General features: G+C 38.1%; 1 protein-coding gene across 3 annotated transcripts in view; it reads right to left on the reverse strand.

The window, feature by feature from the left end:
- Positions 1-1201: 1201 nt before the first annotated feature.
- Positions 1202-17835, reverse strand: part of LRPPRC (leucine rich pentatricopeptide repeat containing) — a 101498-nt gene continuing 84864 nt past the window's right edge. For all 3 annotated transcript variants that reach the window (XM_055539957.1, XM_055539959.1, XM_055539958.1), the window contains 8 exons: positions 15754-15842; positions 11969-12173; positions 10064-10203; positions 9814-9929; positions 7321-7395; positions 6072-6156; positions 3463-3605; positions 1202-1358 (listed from right to left, as the gene is read on the reverse strand). In XM_055539957.1, the coding sequence (XP_055395932.1) occupies positions 1302-1358; positions 3463-3605; positions 6072-6156; positions 7321-7395; positions 9814-9929; positions 10064-10203; positions 11969-12173; positions 15754-15842 (910 nt within the window). In that variant the 3' untranslated portion in view covers positions 1202-1301. The remainder of the gene's footprint in view (positions 1359-3462; positions 3606-6071; positions 6157-7320; positions 7396-9813; positions 9930-10063; positions 10204-11968; positions 12174-15753; positions 15843-17835) is intronic.

Genomic DNA, 17835 nt, shown 5'->3' on the forward strand with positions numbered 1-17835 from the left:
GCGTTGTGGAGGCTGGGACTCGGCACTGACCGAGCCCCATTCCTCAGGTCTAATTCTACAGAGCAGAGATGAAGAAAAGTATGGCTGCTGCCACCGTAGCATTATTCCTTGGCTTCCCTCCATCAACCCTCCCTTCTCGTGACACCTGCAGGCCCCAGATCAGGACGGCTGGCCCCCAAAACACACAAGTGAGCAGCATGAACAGCGTGGGGCTGGCTTATTTCCCACCAAGGCAGGTCCCCCTTCTTGTACATGGTGGGAACCAAGCAACCTCATGGAAACCAAAACAGTAGCTAATCAATGATTTCAAATGAACAAGGAACACACCAAATGGGGATAAGTCCAATTAAAGCATTCTCAACTTTTAAATAATACCATAATCCCCGAGTAGGTCGACATTACATAGTAAGATGACAGACTATCTTGACCACCCCGCCTTAGGTTCTTTTATAGTAATGACTTACAGTGTAGATATTAACAGGCATGAAGGCCACCTTGAGGACAACTTTGGTAAAACTGAATACAAACCAAGATTTCACTCCTTCATATACTTATTTACGTATTCACTGGGTGTGCTATGAAGTAACAAGTCCAGTGCAGGGTAGAGCTTATGCTGATGAAGACCTGAAACCAGGAAGAACGGAATGTACTGCTCTACTTCATGATCAAACTCATGACTCAGATGCAGATCTGGAGACTTCAGTGAACAGAGGTCTGTGGGAGCCACTGTGGTAGAAGGGAAGGCTTGGAGGGAACACCCTGAACCAGCAAGTCTCTTTGAGTCTTAGCATCTCACTGGAAATGACAAGCGATGGATCTGATGACACGTCAGATGCCTCTGGCACCAACATTTTACAAACTGGAAAGTATGCGGGGTGTGTAAGTAAAGAATTTCATAGAATATTAAGCATCAGAGAGCCCATTGAGCATCATTTTGTCTGGCTCCAAAATTTTTCAGATAAACAATACTGACAAGCAAGTCAACTAAAGGAACAAAATAGCAGAGGATCTGAAAAGTCAGTGGGGAGAAGAACCCTGAAAAACTATAGCCTCATACACCAGGAGCTTCAAAGAAAATGCCATAGATTTACAGCGTAGGCAAAACCCAAAAATGTCCAGTGACTTAATATACACAGTTATGGTCAGTAAGATGGTGAACATTATTAACATTATGAATAAATAAAAGTACATAAACAAAGTCACTTTTTATTTGTTTATTTTGTCCTCTAAAACACATTTAAAAAATAATATTTAGACACAGAATCACAAATACACATAAAATAAAATAGTGCTGGCTTGCTTCACAAATGGGTTTCCTTTGACTCCTTTAGCTGCTTTGCGTAAAATTCAAAGCTCTCCTGTAGACAAGAAAAAAGGGAGGGAAGTTACAGATAAGAGTTACCAGCAAGAGATGATGGCACAAAACTTGGAAATCATAAAGTACTGCCAACTAGCAGGACAGACTGCTGGGCCCATGATAGCTGCCGTCCCCTCAAGGCTTCAGCACTCGGCTTTGTTTCATGAAATCACCTATCCAATAGCCTCCAAGTCAGAGTCAAAGCACCAAGAGCCCCTGCTGTGTGTGTGCAGGTGTTAACACTTGGGAGACTCTGCAGTCTCCTTTGGGAAGGTTAAGAGGTTTGAAATAAACATGTTTTAGCCACTTCCAGTTCAGTGAAACAGTAAAAAGGAATTCTGCACATATGATTTCTCTTATTAAACAAAGCCAAGTAAAACAAAATTTCCCAGGCAACCTACTGAATGGGAGAAAATATTTGCAAAGGTATTTATCTGATGAGGGTTAACTGTCATACAAAAAATTTATATAACTCAATAGCAACAATGGAACTGAACAGACATGTTTCCAAAAATGAACTACAGATGGCCAAGAGGTACATGAAAAGCTGCTCAACATCACCAATCAGGGAAATGCAAACAAAAAACACCCTGAGATGGATCTCCCTTCATATCTGTTAGAATGGCTACTGTAAAAATATGACTAGAAATAACAAGTGTTGGTGAAGATATGGAGAAAAAGGAGCCCGTGTGCACTGTTGGTGGGAACATACATGGTGTAGCCACTAAGTAAAACTATGGCAGCTCCTCAAGAAATCCAAATGAAAACTAACATATGATCCAGCAATTCCACTTCTGGGTGTTTATCCAAAAAAATGAAAACATTAATTAAAAAAGATATATGCTCCCCGCATATTCACTGCAGAGTTAACAGGAGCCAAGACAAGGAAACAACCTCAACACCCATCGATGGATCAATGAATAAAGAAAACGTCGCACACACAGACACAGGAATATTATTCTGCCATAAAAAGAACGCAATCTTGCCACTTCCAACAACAAGCAAGGATGGACCTAGAGAGTATTGTGCTAAGTGAAATAAGCCAGACAGAAAAAGATAAACACTGTGTGATCTCACTTATGTCTAGAAATATGAAAAACACAAAGCGCATGGATACAGAGAATAGATTAGCGGTTGCCTAAAGGTTGCCTGTGGAGAAGGCGATGGCACCCGCTCCATACTCTTGCCTGGAGGATCCCATGGACGGAGGAGCTGGTGGGCTGCAGTTCCATGGGGTCGCTAAGAGTCGGACACGACTGAGCGACTTCACTTTCACTTTTCACTTTCATGCATTAGAGAAGGAAATGGAAACCCACTCCAGTGTTCTTGCCTGGAGAATCCCAGGGATGGGGGAGCCTGATGGGCTGCCATCTATGGGGTCGCACAGAGTCGGACACAACTAAAGTGACTTAGCAGCAGCCACAAAGGTTGCCTGAGGCAGGCAGGGGTGAGGGTTGGGGAGGATGAAGATGGGTAAGCCATGGAGAGATAATATACATATATATATAGTTAATAATACTGTACTGCACATTCTACAGCAGCTAAGAGAGCAGATCTTGAAAGTTTTCACACACACAAAAAATTTTTGACTATATATGGTGGCCACTGTTAACTGGACTTACTGTGGTGATCATTCTGCAATATCTACAAATATCAAATTATTTTGTACACTTGAAATTAATATAATGCTATGTCAATTATACTTCCATTAAAAATCCTAAAGAAATAAAAACCAACTTATTTAAAAATGGAAATGAACAAGTAATTAACAGTGACATAATATGCTTAGCTACTGAAATACAGGCCATTAAATCCTATTTCAAGTTGAAATGAAGAGAGAACTGCCCCAAGGACATTTGATAAATTCATACCTACAGCTGAAGGTCTGAGAGTGACCTTGTATTTTAAACCTCGGTCTCAGAGGGCTATGTTCTGCGGCAGCCAGACCCGTAGCATAACTTTAGTTCCTGAAGCCCTCCCTGGAGGGTCCTTCACAGAGATCTAATCCTCATGTAATTAAGTATTCACCTTATTTTTCACACATTATTATGAATACACAAATCTGTAGAGGTATTTTTCCCCCCTCTTAATTAAGAAACACTCACAGGAGGTTCAGTGAAAGGGACAGACTCTCCAGCATTCTTCAGCAGAACTGCGTAACGCTTTAGAAACAGATCATTCAATTTTACATTCTTTGCAGTCAAACTTTCATATAGTGCTTTAGCAGATGCAACATCATTGTCGAAGACTAGGAAAAAAAGATATTAATCATAGATAAAGTCAACCTATCTTCTTGTTTTTCCCAAACACTTATTCATTGATACCTGGATCCCTTTATCCTAAAGGAAACCAATACTTAACTACCTTCAACAAAAAAACCATATCCAGGATCTACAATCCAGTCTTCCTTCCCCACACCTCTCATTCAGCATTACCCACTATGAAAGAGAAGGAAAATGACAACACAGCTATTTTACAAGACCCATGCTAGTTCAACTGACCACAAACAGAAGTCTTCAATCACAGAGTAAGCACATACCATTCAATCTTCTGTTTAAAACCACACTTTGAAATCAGGCTAATTCAGTGACTTTTGTGATGAGGGGCATGTAAAGTAAGTGTGTATCTACATCAAGATCAGCTGCTAAACACCACCAGAAGACTTTCAATATATTCTCCTATTCTAAAATATGCAAATGAGGCATAGTTAGCCAGTGATCCCCCCAGATTTATATACATTATTAATACACATTAAAAAACTACATACATCTGGTAACAAGCTACACTAATATTTCATGTAATTGGATGATGCAGCAGCCTAGGAGCTAAGTTTAGCTGGCTCTCTACTTGTGGCTGACATGCAAATATTTTTAAGTTCACTGTTGAAATTATACAGGCTCTGCTAAGAATTGTTAGTGATCTGACTCTTTGATCTTGCATTAGATTGTTAACATCTACCCTACACTGATGCTGAATAATTAACCCCAACTCTACCAGCACCAACGTGAGCCTCCAGGATGATGTGGGATGTTCACGGATCAATCAAGGATCTCCCTAAGGGACTGAGGATGACTGTACACCTCTCACTGAAGCTGAACAGATCTTTAGTTTGGGTGAAGTCAGTTTCTTCTGTGTGAATCCTTTGTTCCCGTCCCTAACAGACCAAAGCCTTCTCCTTCCACTGTCAAGGGCTCAACCCAAGCTCTAGCATCTTCTAGGGAGCTACTCCCAAAACTTTCTTCTCTTTCCTTACTTCCTGATCTCCCTGCTCTTCTCCCTCCCAACTGTCACAAATTTAGTAGTAACTTCATGCTGTTTTACACTTCATCTTACATACTACTAATACCTGCCAGTGCTAAAGCTGACTCTCCAGTACTTTGGCCACCTCATGCGAAGAGTTGACTCATTGGAAAAGACTCTGATGCTGGGAGGGATTGGGGGCAGGAGGAGAAGGGGACAACAGAGGATGAGATGGCTGGATGACATCACCGACTCGATGGACGTGAGTCTGAGTGAACTCCGGGAGTTGGTGATGGACAGGGAGGCCTGGCATGCTGCGATTCATGGGGTCGCAAAGAGTCAGACAAGACTGAGCAACTGAACTGAACTGAACCTTAAAAAAGTTTATGATTATAGCATTATTTCGAAATATATCATGTTCCGCTCATAAGGGGAACATGATATAAAAATGGAAAATTCTGATTGCTAAGTCTGGTGTCCTGCCAACAATCAAATCCACAAAGCAACTCTTTATTTACCCTTTGGCTCAAGTGAACAAATCAGCGGGTCTCAGATGGACAGCTGATCATAACTTACAAACGCTGACATTCATCTTAATTACTGAGGAAACTTTAGACTGGTTCCCTTCCACATGTGGTCGCCTGGCAACCAGGGAAGAAAACTGTTTAAAAGACTACAATTTCAAAGCTGTGACTTCAGGTAAAACCTTGGGGCCCACTTTTTAATTAAGGTGTTTGCTATTTCCAAGAGGAGGTAGGTAGGCCACTGAAGGAGCAAACAGGCAAGTGAAATCTTAAACATATAGCCATTTTACGCTGTATTTCAGGCTGCAGGCCCTTGGAGGGGCAGAACTGGTTCCCAGAATGTACACCCAAGTGGACTTCTAAGTCTTTCCAGGAACCTGGATTGTAACTCAACAAAGCAGGGCCTCTCAGAAGATGCTCAGAGATGGTTTATAAGAATAATTTCAGATTTTTTTTTTTTTTAAATACAGGGCTTCTTTTTTTTCTTTTTTGGCTGTGCTGGGTCTTTGCTGATGCATGGGCTTTTTTCTAGTTGTGGCGAGCAGAGGCTACTCTCCAGGGGTGGTGCGCAAGCTTCTCACTGCAGTGGCTTCTCATGTTGCAGGGCACCAGCTCTAGGGCACACAGGCTTCAGTAGCTGCAGCTCCTGGGCTCTGGAGCACAGGCTCAACAGCTATGACACATAGGTTTAATCCCCATGGCATGCGGGGATCTTCCCAGATCTGGGATTAAACCCATGTCTTCTGCATTGGCTGGCAAATCCTTTACCACTGAGCCACCAGGGAACCCCCTTAAATATAGTTTTAAAACATATCCTAAGGCTAAATAAATTATTTATACCATAAGCAATTATCTGATACTCAGGATTACTGCTTTTGAGCTGAAGACTTGTTGACTATACTACAAATATTTAAATCACTTAAATAATGCAGTTACATGAGACTTATTACCATAGCTTTTCATGAGGCAAGTGTATGCTTCTTCCTTGTCAATTAATTCAGGAATCAATTCTAACAAAGACTTCATTACTGGTGCCTAGGAAATTAAACATAGGTAACATCACCACAACTCAGAAGAACAGTGAAATATGACACTGACATATGGACATTGTATCATAAAAACTTAACAATTATACAGTAGAACTGCCTACTCAATTTAATGGACTATTTCCCTTTTGTATCTCTTAGTATAGTCAGCCCCTCTGTTACCTGTGGGTTCTAAGTCTGTGGATTTAACCAACCCTGGACCAAAAATATTCAGAAGAAAAAAAAAATTCTACAAAGTCCAAAAATGCAAATGTTGAATTTGCTGGGTGCCAGCAAATATTTACATAGCATTTACATTGTATTAGGTATTGTCAGTAATCTAGGGATGATTTAACATTTACAGGTACTGAGTGGTAGGTTATATGTAAATATACATCATTTTATATAATCTCATAGAAAGGAAAAAAAGGGCAACTCAATACTTCCTAAATGATGTCTGCTGTAACTAAATACATGAGTCAGAGAGAAAAGTGCAATTAGGTAAATATTTTTCTTTTGAAAAGTGTTTATGTGAAAATTAAGGAAAATTAGTTTCCAGAGTTGGAAACAACCTAAATGTTTCACATAAAACAAACATTACAATTGGCGCTCAGTTTAGAACTTTATAATGTGCCCAGTAACCTAAAAACAGGGTTTCTGGGGCCCACTCACAGGTAAAATCGAATCTAAAAGGACAGTTTTGAAATATGCTTTTTTTCTCTTTTTTTTTTAATAAACGTCAATAAGACTTGGTTCTGTTTCATACACACACACACACTTTTAGTATAAATAAGCTAAAGAGCTCCTCCACCTCGCGGTTTCTCCCCGAGTGACCTGACAGGAGGCGCTCTGGAGCAGGCAGCTCCCTCAGGCTCTGCACTCTGAAACTCACCCAGCGACCCAAGCAATGGGATTTGTATCTTACATTCCTAAGGGTCCTTTCTTGGGGCTCAATGCACTGCATGAACCTGTTTTGCATTTCCAATACAACCAAGGAGCCAGAGCTGACTTTGCATCAATATAAAAAGTAAACAAGTTCAGGCCAGCAAGTGTTCAATCTCTACAGCATTTTTAGAAAAGGTCCTGAATCAAAAAGCTCTTCTATGGTACTCAATACCTTTGAGCAAGACTAGCTCATAGCATTATTGCCTTGGCAGCAAGTATAGCACCTTACCTTTCCTGATCTCTGAGAATTCCTAATACAGAACACCAAGAGAATCGGGATTTGTTCAGCGATTGCACCACACCTCTAAAAATCGAAACATTATTCAGTAAGTGACGGTTTTGATAAACAAGGGGACCAAGGTGAATATTTCCAATTAAGAAAGTTCACAATAATATAGTAATGTATCATTACTAACAGGAAGGCCTAATAGTCAACCAATTTTTTCAAAGCAAAAAAAGAAAACAAGTGCAAGCTCTGCCAAGCTTTTGTGAATGTTGTCCTCGGCACTGCAAGTATAAAGTTTGTTTAAAAAGAAAAGGGAAAAATTAAACTAATGCTTCAACAACCACAGAATAAGGTTTAGGACTGCAAAGAAAGAGGGAAAAAAGAAACACTATGCCTCTCCAATTATACTGCCAAGCATTCACAAGTGAGCTAGGGATCATAAGGTTAATTATACATTTAATAAGGTGTCAGGGAGATAACTGCTCGTTTCTTTATAAAAATTAAAATGTACAAAGCAAGTTCTCTTTAAAGTATAATTACCTACACTTATGCATACAAAAGGACTGATTTCAATCTCTCTATTTTATAAAAGGCTTTCATTGCAACAGACAGCCAGTGCTTGAGAAAGAGACAAAAGTTAAACTCAAAAAAAAAAAAGTTTATATGACAGACCAGCTAAATCAAGTGTCTATCCCATCTTAGATGCTATAGTAAAATCAAATATGGCAAGACAATATTTTAGTTTACATTCATCGCAGATGTCATTCTCTTAAGTTTCCAAAAGCACATTGCTCTTTCAAAGCTTTACAACATTGTCAATACTAAAACGACTAGTATAAAAAGAACTCTGGGGACACACAGAACATTTACACTATAAATGGATGCTTTCGACATCTGTGAACAAGGCATTCTTCACTACAGTAAGAATAATCTTGAGCTGTTTGGCAGGCAGGTAAGGAATGGGTGAAGGGCTTACCGTCTGAAACCACAGCCTACTGAAGGAGCAAACATGCAAAGACGACGCTGGCAGCAGCACTTGGCTGCCATGAAGCGCTCTGGACAGGCTGCTGCGGGCACATGCAGCTCTGCGGGCGCCATCACATCCCCACTGCCTCCCACCCTGGGCTACTAAGAAGAGCCTTGATGACCATGGCTCAGAAAAAGCTTGTAAGTGAAATACCAAGTGCATCTTTCTAAAGAGCTATTGTAATAATGTGTCACAGTTGAATGAATACTCAGCTAGACATGCATATACCTGAGTAGGTACACTTAGGTATGTACCATACAAAGATAAAACATGAGAATTTACTCTTTTCAAGATAAAGCTTTTAACACAGAAGGCAAGAAGATAGAACAATGAAAAGATTCTTGAATCCCCATTATAAATTGCCATTTCTGTTTCAAAAAAAATTTTTTAAGGGGAAAAAAAAAGTAAACAAGAAAATTCTCAAATAATTGGCATTTCTGTCTCTCCAGGAACAAAAGTAAAAAAAGCCTTAGAGGCAGTGCCAATTTACACTTTTCACAAAACTGCTAACACAGAGAAATTTCTCAGGAATTCCTTTTAAATGGCTTGGATTCCACTCTCGAAGTGGATGACCTTTCAGGATCACAAGCAGGTGAGTTCACTTTCTCCTTCCCTATCTGCTACCTAAGATGTGTCACAGCTAGCAAAACCAGAAGGGAATGTAATACTATTTACTATCAGAAATTGGTCCCAGGCCTCAATTTGACACAGGGAGTCTACACAAACACAGCCGTTGGCGGGATCACGGTGACTGTTTGACTGCCACCTGCTGGGAAGGGGCTCCCTGGCGGTGCCTGTTTGTGTACATTACCAGTGGCAGCTCCGATCACCCACCGTTCTGTCGGCACTTGGAGCGGCTTTACATTTAGTGCTGTTAAAATGGCATGAATGCAGTTGTCTCCTTCCCTGAAGATTGCTAATCTAACTGAGAGTGCGGGCCACAGAGACCTGCATTTGTCATTTAATGTGTCTGTGACACACAAGTGAATAGAAAGCAAATTTGACTCTTAATAAATCTTAAATAAGGCACCAAGAGTGTTTGAGTATTCAAGAGAAGCAGTACTTGAAAAGCAAACATTTCCTACTTTTTGTTTGCAAACTGTGTTGCCATGGTGACGCACGGTATTTCGAGCGCTAGAGAAATTAAACTAGGAAATCAAAGGAACTGTTTTGCAATACCTATCTGCACGGAAACATTTGTCTTTAAATCATTTTGGCAAAACATGTCTCTTTCCACCCCCATTTAACTCTAAAGACATTTCTAGTCCAATTTGGCATCTTTAAAACCAGCAAGCTGTAACATACAATCCAGTCCTTCTCAGGTGACCTTGATTCACACTGAATTTCAACGCGCTAGCAGTGCCGCACTTCACTTCCGGTCTTCCACCACATACCTAACCCTAGTAATTTCTCAGCTGACTTCACACAAGTCACAAAGCCTCACTGCTCCACATGTGGTGGGTCATTACCTGTAGGAGAGCTCTGGCATCATCCACCTTGCCTGAATCCACAAGCTGAAGGAAAAGATCAGTTACAGGTTTGTAAACTGCAAACTGATTGGCCAATCTCTCCGCCATGATGCTTACTGGAAAAAAAAAAAAAAAAAGACAAGAAAAATCTTTCATTTAAACAATGGTATAACTCACTCACCAAAGACAGTCAGTCCAGACAGGCTAGAGAAAGTGCTTCTCTGCTCTCTGACCAGAAGAGCTAACTTACTCTTTTCAAGTGCTGCTTCCAACTGTCCCTCTATGACTTTTCGGAATAAGTATGCCAAGCCAAAGTACTGAGGGTCCACGGTTTGCTTCTCGGAAGTAAGCATATTTTCAATGCTTTCTATTGCAACATCTACGTTATTACTGTAAAAGAAAATAAAATAAATTATAAAGAAATATTTGCTTTTATATTAACATCACAGGCAGTTGCAGTACAGGTAATTTAGTATTTACACATGCAAGCACTTTAGGGGGGAAAAAGACAATATATTTATAATTAACCAGATAAAAAACATTATACAAGTTGAACCAAATTACATTTACGTGGCAAAGGCAATCACTGGGTGCTTTAGGCTGCAACAAACAACTGAAGCAGCTGTTTATTTTAAAACACCGCTCTAGAGAAAAGAACAAACAACTATACAGAGAAGAATTAAAGACAGTAACTTAAAAAATTATTGTATTTCAAAGTTTTGTTTTTGCAGCTGTTTGGATATGAAATGAAATCTTTTATACTTTATACTCTGGCATTATAATCTACAACTGGTCACTACTGCATGAAGTAATAAAGATAATGTTAGTCTCAGGATTCTTAAAATTGCTCATGATGTCTGCAAAAGGTACATTTTCAGGTCTCTCAACCCACATTCACAACAATTTGTTCTTTTCAGGTGATATACAACATTCGAAAAATATTCAATTTATATAAAAGTTCTCTGAACAAAGTATCTTCATACTTCATTCTTAAAAAATTAATTACATGGCCTTATTAAACAACTTATGATGAAAAGTATCTTTATGACTAACTTTTTGGTTAAGGTGCTCTTTAACTGATACTTCACAGTTTATGGTATGGTACTCCAAATCCAAATAATCAATTTTATGTTGGAATTATCACCTGAAACAACAATTCTCTAAAAATGAACCCCATTAAAATAAATTTTTCTTAAGGGTTTTAGTTAGAGAATTATTTAATAGTCAATTATATTTGATAGTTAATAAAAACATCTCCACATCATATAAAACTCTGATTATATGGTAACATTTAAAATCCATCCAGATCTTTCTTAAATAATTTTCTGGAATCTTTTAACTTAAAATAATAATCACATTTTCTTACTAAAGGTAAAGTTAAAAGTTCTATATGGGGAAACAGTTTTAAAAGGGGGAAAAACCAAACAACTTCTGTCCAAAGAAAGGAAAAAACAAAAACCCCGTAAAAGCCAATAAGACATTTTAGTATCACAAGCCATTACCTGTATGTAAGAGTAATTGCTAACTAACATTTTTTCCCTAAAAGCATGAAGAATGTGAATTTCAGTTACCCACATGAATCTTTAACTTCACCAGTGAGGCTAATAAAAATCAAGTTCTTATTTATTTCTAGAATAGTGATTCTCAATAAGCAATCTAGAAATGGTGGTAAGACAATCACCTGTAAATACCTCCCTTTGTGTGGGTGTGTGTTGACAGGGGTGGATGAACAGGAGAGTGGACAAAACAGAAAGGCGTATTTTTAACGAGCTTGTTGGGCCCCGTTTCACGATGTTCTGGCAGAGTGCCACTGTCAAGCGTTGCTGACATTCGAATGAACTTATTTTTCACTTTCATAAAGAAGTGTTTCAACAAGGGCCTGGCATGTATGAATGAGCAAAGTTACCAACTGCGGGGCAAATTTCATGAATTTGAAAATTTTGATCAATGTTGTTTACGATTTAATTTACAGCTAAAACATCTTTTGTAACACAAAATTATTCCCTGACAATTATAAAACAGGCAGCAACTGGCATCACTGTTTTCTCTACAGTTGATACGGTTCCTAATAGCCTGCCTTTTTAAAAGGTGGTATTTGAGATAATGTTCCTTCCAGTGTGTACAGTGAAAGAAAAGGAAGTTTGAAGATACTCACTTCTTTATTTGTGCTAAAGCAATGTTATTGATGAAAACCATACGGGAAAGTCCAATTGAATCCTCGAGTCCATTTACCAACTTCTGAATGTCCTGTATGCTTTCTGTATCACCCTTCAGGGCACAGGCCTGAATAAGGCGGGTCACTGCTAATCGAGAAGGTATCTGGTCCAAATCTAAGGCTGTTTTTAGTGTTGTCAGAGCATCTATAATAGAAAAGCAGGCAACAGTTTTTCTTATATGACATGTACTGACAATGCAGTTTGAGAACTAGCTTTTAAATATGAGCACCAAATGACTAAACACAAAAAGCTATGAATACTTTTATTCTATATTATAGAAAATGTTAATACTTTATGTGAAATCTGAAAAAAAAATTATTTATTTGACTATATCAGAGACCAGAGAAATGTCTTCTGTAAGTCATACAGAAAATGCAAATGTTACTGACAGAAAGCAGCTTCCATTCAGGGATAACATTTAGTGACTAATTTCAAGGAAGTTGACAAGTTTAGAGAAATATAAATAAGGAAGAATTTAAAAAATTACAAACTTTCCAAAACTATGTAACTTTTACCCGCATTCACACTTTGCCAGATTTTATTACACTCCAAAGATTCATGATTATCAAAAATCTAATATCCCAAAGATTCTTTCTTGAAAACAGTATCTCTTTCTAATCCAAAAAGGTTTGATCATACAAGATGAACAGCCAACCTGGAACATTCAGCTCAGAGACAAATTTATTTTACATGATTAAATACTATGCAGATATTTTCTTGCACTGATTTTTCAGAGAAAAGAAACCTTATCAGGTTCCCAGGGAGACCCTCCACGAGAGTTTGTTTTTTTTAATATCAAACTTACAAGTATTTGATTATGGATAAATATGGAATATCCTTCTGAGTTACTCACCTAAGTGCCAGAGTAGCAAAATCATTAAACTAAATACAGTGGTGGACTGGAGGGAACATGTAATACTTAACATAACACTCACTGCTACCGAAGAAAACTTCATGGCTCTCTAGCAATTAAGGCAATGCAACCTACACAAAACTAAGACTCTCAAAGCAGCTTTCCAAATAAGAACAGTCCATCATTAACGGAAGAATAGGGAAACGGTAGTAATTAAACACACTACTAAAAGTGATACGATCAAAGACATCACAAATTTAGTATTTATTACTGAATAAAAAACTTATTGTTACTCCAAATCTATACTTTAAACCAGTGATTCTTAAATGGGGAAAAGGGAAAAAAAGGTTAAAAGGTATATTCAGTAAAATTTTACAGATACATATGAACACACAGGAAATAAAAAATTTTATAGAAAATAGGCTTGATAAAATCTTAACTGGTGGTCATACACAGATAATCAACTTTGGAATATTCATATTAGCCAGCAATACTGTCAGCTAAGAAGGATCTTCCTACAAGTAGATCAAATAACAGTTACGATTATCATGTTGATGATAGTAACTAGCATTTATCAAGCTTTTATTACGTGTGTTGAGCACTTTCTACACTCCAGACACAGATTAAGCAGTCACACTCACAACTAACCTTCTGAGGTACCAAATTTATATGTGGAAACTAAGGTACAGATAATGTAAATACTGTTAGACACCAACCCAAGAACTTAACCACACTGGGGCTTGCATCTGCAGGTGCGCGTGTGTGTCAGAGTGAAGGATCGAGAATAGACCACCTTGTGTCTACCCAAAGGAAGCAGGGGACCTTGGAACTGAAATCATATACCCATACAGAATCTGCCTTCTGTACAATTCATGACTTCTGAGACGTCAAAAGTGGTTCCCATGCACACCCTCCGCCCCAAGTAATACTCCTTATATTGCCAAGTTGTGATGTATCAGTTATTAATATTCCACAACAGCATAAGCTAGTTAAATTAGATTAAGACTGAATTGGCTTTATTTTTCTTCCTGCTTTAGATGGAATTGAAGAACAGAAACCTGAAATTTTTTTTTTTTTTAATTGGGAGCTATAGTCAGCCATGGAGCACAAATAAGGTAATATGGATAGTGCCAACACCATCCTGGCCTTGACAATGACCACTGGAGGTTATCAGTAGGTGGGAGGCACGGAAAGCGGGCTCATGACTTCTGCTCTCAATCAGTCTCCAACTGAATAGATGAAAACAGATGTGAAATTATATCAGTTTCTTGTTGTTTTCACAGGATAACCTAACATACAAGTAGGGTAGCAGTCAATTAAACATTGATCAGATTCTGCTCAAAAAGCAACCTCTTGAAATTAAAAAAAAGTATTTTATCCTGATCTCTATGTCTACAGAAATATAAGCTTTTTACAAAAATGAGCTTATTGATATGGGGAGCAAATTTAATTTTTTGATGTTTTAAAATTGTTTATCAGGGACTTCCCTGGTGGTCCAGTAGTTAAGACTCCACACTCCCACTGCAGCAGGCATGGGGTTCGATCCCTGGTTGGGAACTAAGAGTTGAAATGCTGTGTGTAATGGCCAAAAAATAAAATAAAAATACAAAAAGTAGAAAAAACTTGTTTATCATTTCTGCGTTTAAAAGCAACTTTCCCAAAAGCCTTTGCTACTGAAAATGAAAGCTTTTAAAGTTTTAATAGCAAACCTTACAACACTCCATTATGACTAAAGGCTGGGCTGTTTAATGTGCTGGTCCTGCCTATAGAATACTGAAGCAGCAGTTCTGCAAAGGCAGAAATCATCACTTACATACTCAGTCCTCACTAATTAGGAAGACATCTATAGTCTAATACGTCTAGGCATTACAGGTAACATTAAAGGGGCACAATTAGCAACTTTCAGAGATGTGAAATTCTATTATAAGCATGCAAGTGAGGAATAACACCATTCTCACAGACTGAAGAAAAAACTAGGTAATATATATATTCGACAGTTAAAAAGCTGTTTCAACCTTCCTTAAAGAGTTCCTAAGCAGGTTTCGCTACATCAGCAAAAACTGTGGTTTCTGGCTAAAATTCAAACATAAAATTAAATATGAACAGATGCTTATCTAAATTTAAGAGAATCATCTTTTTCCCCCTTGGGAGCTCATTCATAAGCCCATCCCATTCATATCCATCCCTCTGCAAACCCATAAACAGCCTCTGCCAAGCAAATGGCCCCATGTCCCAATCCTCCCCAAAGTCATCTCCAATTTCTCTGGTGTTATCCTCTTAATATTCATTTAAAAACTCCAAACTCCAAATAAACATGGTATCTTACTGCTGTTGGTATTATGAACTATTAAAAAAGTATTAGATTAAGTTTTAAAAATCAATATTATAATCATTTGGTGCACAATCCCACACATTTAACACTCAATTTAACTCATTTGCTATCTCACACACAACCAACACAATATGCAAGAAACAACTGCTGGGAATTGTTTCAGATGCTCTAAAGTATGTTAATTTCCAAAGCGAAAAATGACTTGTGCTGTGAATTTTAACGCACTTGAAAGCCTGTACTTTCTCTCGTTCTGGAACACAAATTTTGCATGTCTGAAGAGCTGTGATTCATCTTAAGAAAACCCATCTTGTGTTAAATGGAATGGAAACTGGACTAAGTGGTCAAATGACAAGTACATTCATATTCAAGCTGTATTATAAATGCATGTACAGTAATTTACGTCTCTCAGCTACCACAAAAGGCTCTTGATAAGCAGGTAATTTGCTAAATGGACTCCTTTATCCAAGTATTCGAAGGGCGTTACAAGAAAAATCTGCAGAGGCATTAATGTGACGTAAAGGTCAAGCATTGTGACATACCTTTCAAATAATCCCGCCTAACTTGCGTTATGATGAGGAGGCTGTTGGCAGCATCGTTCAGTGTGAAGCCCTTGATGTGGGTCTCAGCGCTAAAAGAAGCAGACATTTAGAAAGGAATTACTGACATGCTTCTGATACGATAATAAATGGTTGAGCACCAAGGTGAAATTATAAAAACTACTGTTCGTATGTTAAAAATATTGCTGCAAAATATCGACCTGGAGACAGCTTTTGTGTTATCCTGTCAATGGTTATAGAAGGATAATTTTTTTTTGCATTCTGACAGATGACAAAGTTGGAAATGAGCAACAAAAGAAACAAAGTACAAGATTTTTTTTAAACAATCGGTTCAGATTCTTGAATGCTGACATATTAGATGACTAAAATAACTGCATGCCCTGCATTGTTCTGCTGTACCCTAAGCGGGATACTTTTTCCTTTTTTTCCTACACTCACCGTAATTTATAAAATGTAAAACTAGTCTTTCGGCAAAAAAATTAGCATTTATTTTCAGCACTTTATATTTTAAATATAAACTAAAGCGTATTATTAGCACCATCTCATTCAGTTGATTAATTTTCAAATTTCTGTCATCTAGATACATAGTTTTTAAAGGTGAACCTACCACAGAGCTAAAACCACGGTTACAGTAAAATGTAAGATTTCACACAATCTTGTCCCAGCCTTAAATTTGAAATCCCCCAACTTTTTAAAACTCAAGAGCAAAAACTTGCTTTACTTATGACTAAAACCTACATGATTTATTAAAAAGAAGGAAAGAAAAACCCTAGCCAGAGATGTTCTGTTTGCTACACTGTGTGTGGATCACCTGTATTGAAATTTCAGCCTCCTTAATGCCCCTGGGGTTCATCTCCTGATTAGGAAATCTCCAAAGGTCAGAAGGAGCAAAAGCAATTGCTGCCATTTGCCTTCTCAAGCTCAGTGATGGTCTGGCTGCTAACAACCTTGGCCTGCCAACATGAACATCTAAGCTGAGCAGATTGCGAGAAAAGCAGGGTCACTACTAAATTATTCTCATCAATCCCAAGAAAATCCTCCAAAACACCGTGATGTGCCCATCCTCTCAGTCACTTCCAGCCTCTGGGGATCCCCCCTGCAGTTCCCGGGTGCAGGATTTTCTTATTCCCCCGACCGATCCTCTTAATCCCACCAAAGCACCCACTGCTCAGTTCGACTTGTTTCCTTTGTCCCATCTGTCAAAGCTCTTAAGTCAACAACTCGTGCATGAGACTATAAACTGCAGAAAATAAAGGATTTACGTTCTCAATCTCTAGCATGATTAAATAAACAAGGAGACACTATTAAAATTAACCTCACTTCTTATGCCATTATTACATGTATTATACGATACTTAATTGAAAATATTCACTAAAATTCATTAAAACCACAAGGTAACAAAACCTCTGACACCACACTTGATGTCAAACCTTTTGAAAATCTCAAAACACAGAATATTTTTCTTTTAATAATTTCTTCCTATCTCAAGAAGGTATATATTCAATACAAATTTGAAATTGGGGATAAACAGGAAGAAAACTCTCCCCAGGTCTATTATATGCTGAATACATACACGTTTTACATATAGAAACTGACCAATCACAACCAATATGTTTCAAACTGACAAAGGGAGAAAACTACAAAGCATACTGGTAACTTTGCGACGGATTCACTAATAGAACAAAATAAGAGAAGTTTACTTCTGATTCTTAATTATGATCTTTCCTTTCGGAAAAAAATCTAGTAGAGATGTCCGATCAAACTTACTGTGATGATGAGAGTATTTCTTATTCATGTCACCCAATAGGGTAGTCACAAGTAACATGTGGCTACCTGGCTACTGTGGTGGAGAAATGGAAACTTTAATTATATTTCATTTTAGTAATTTAAATTTAAGTGGGCAGTTATAGCTAGTGGCTACTGGATTGGACAGCACAGAACTACAGATAATTTCATTTTCAGAGCTGCCAAAATACAGGGGAAAAAATCACAAAGAGAAAGGGGTATCAATCTTTTAACTTACAATCAACTGCAAAAGTTAATCTGTCTTAACCAAAGAAGATA

The sequence above is a fragment of the Bubalus kerabau genome, chromosome 11 (genome assembly GCF_029407905.1).
Source record: "Bubalus kerabau isolate K-KA32 ecotype Philippines breed swamp buffalo chromosome 11, PCC_UOA_SB_1v2, whole genome shotgun sequence".
In the NCBI taxonomy this organism is placed as follows: domain Eukaryota; kingdom Metazoa; phylum Chordata; class Mammalia; order Artiodactyla; family Bovidae; genus Bubalus; species Bubalus kerabau.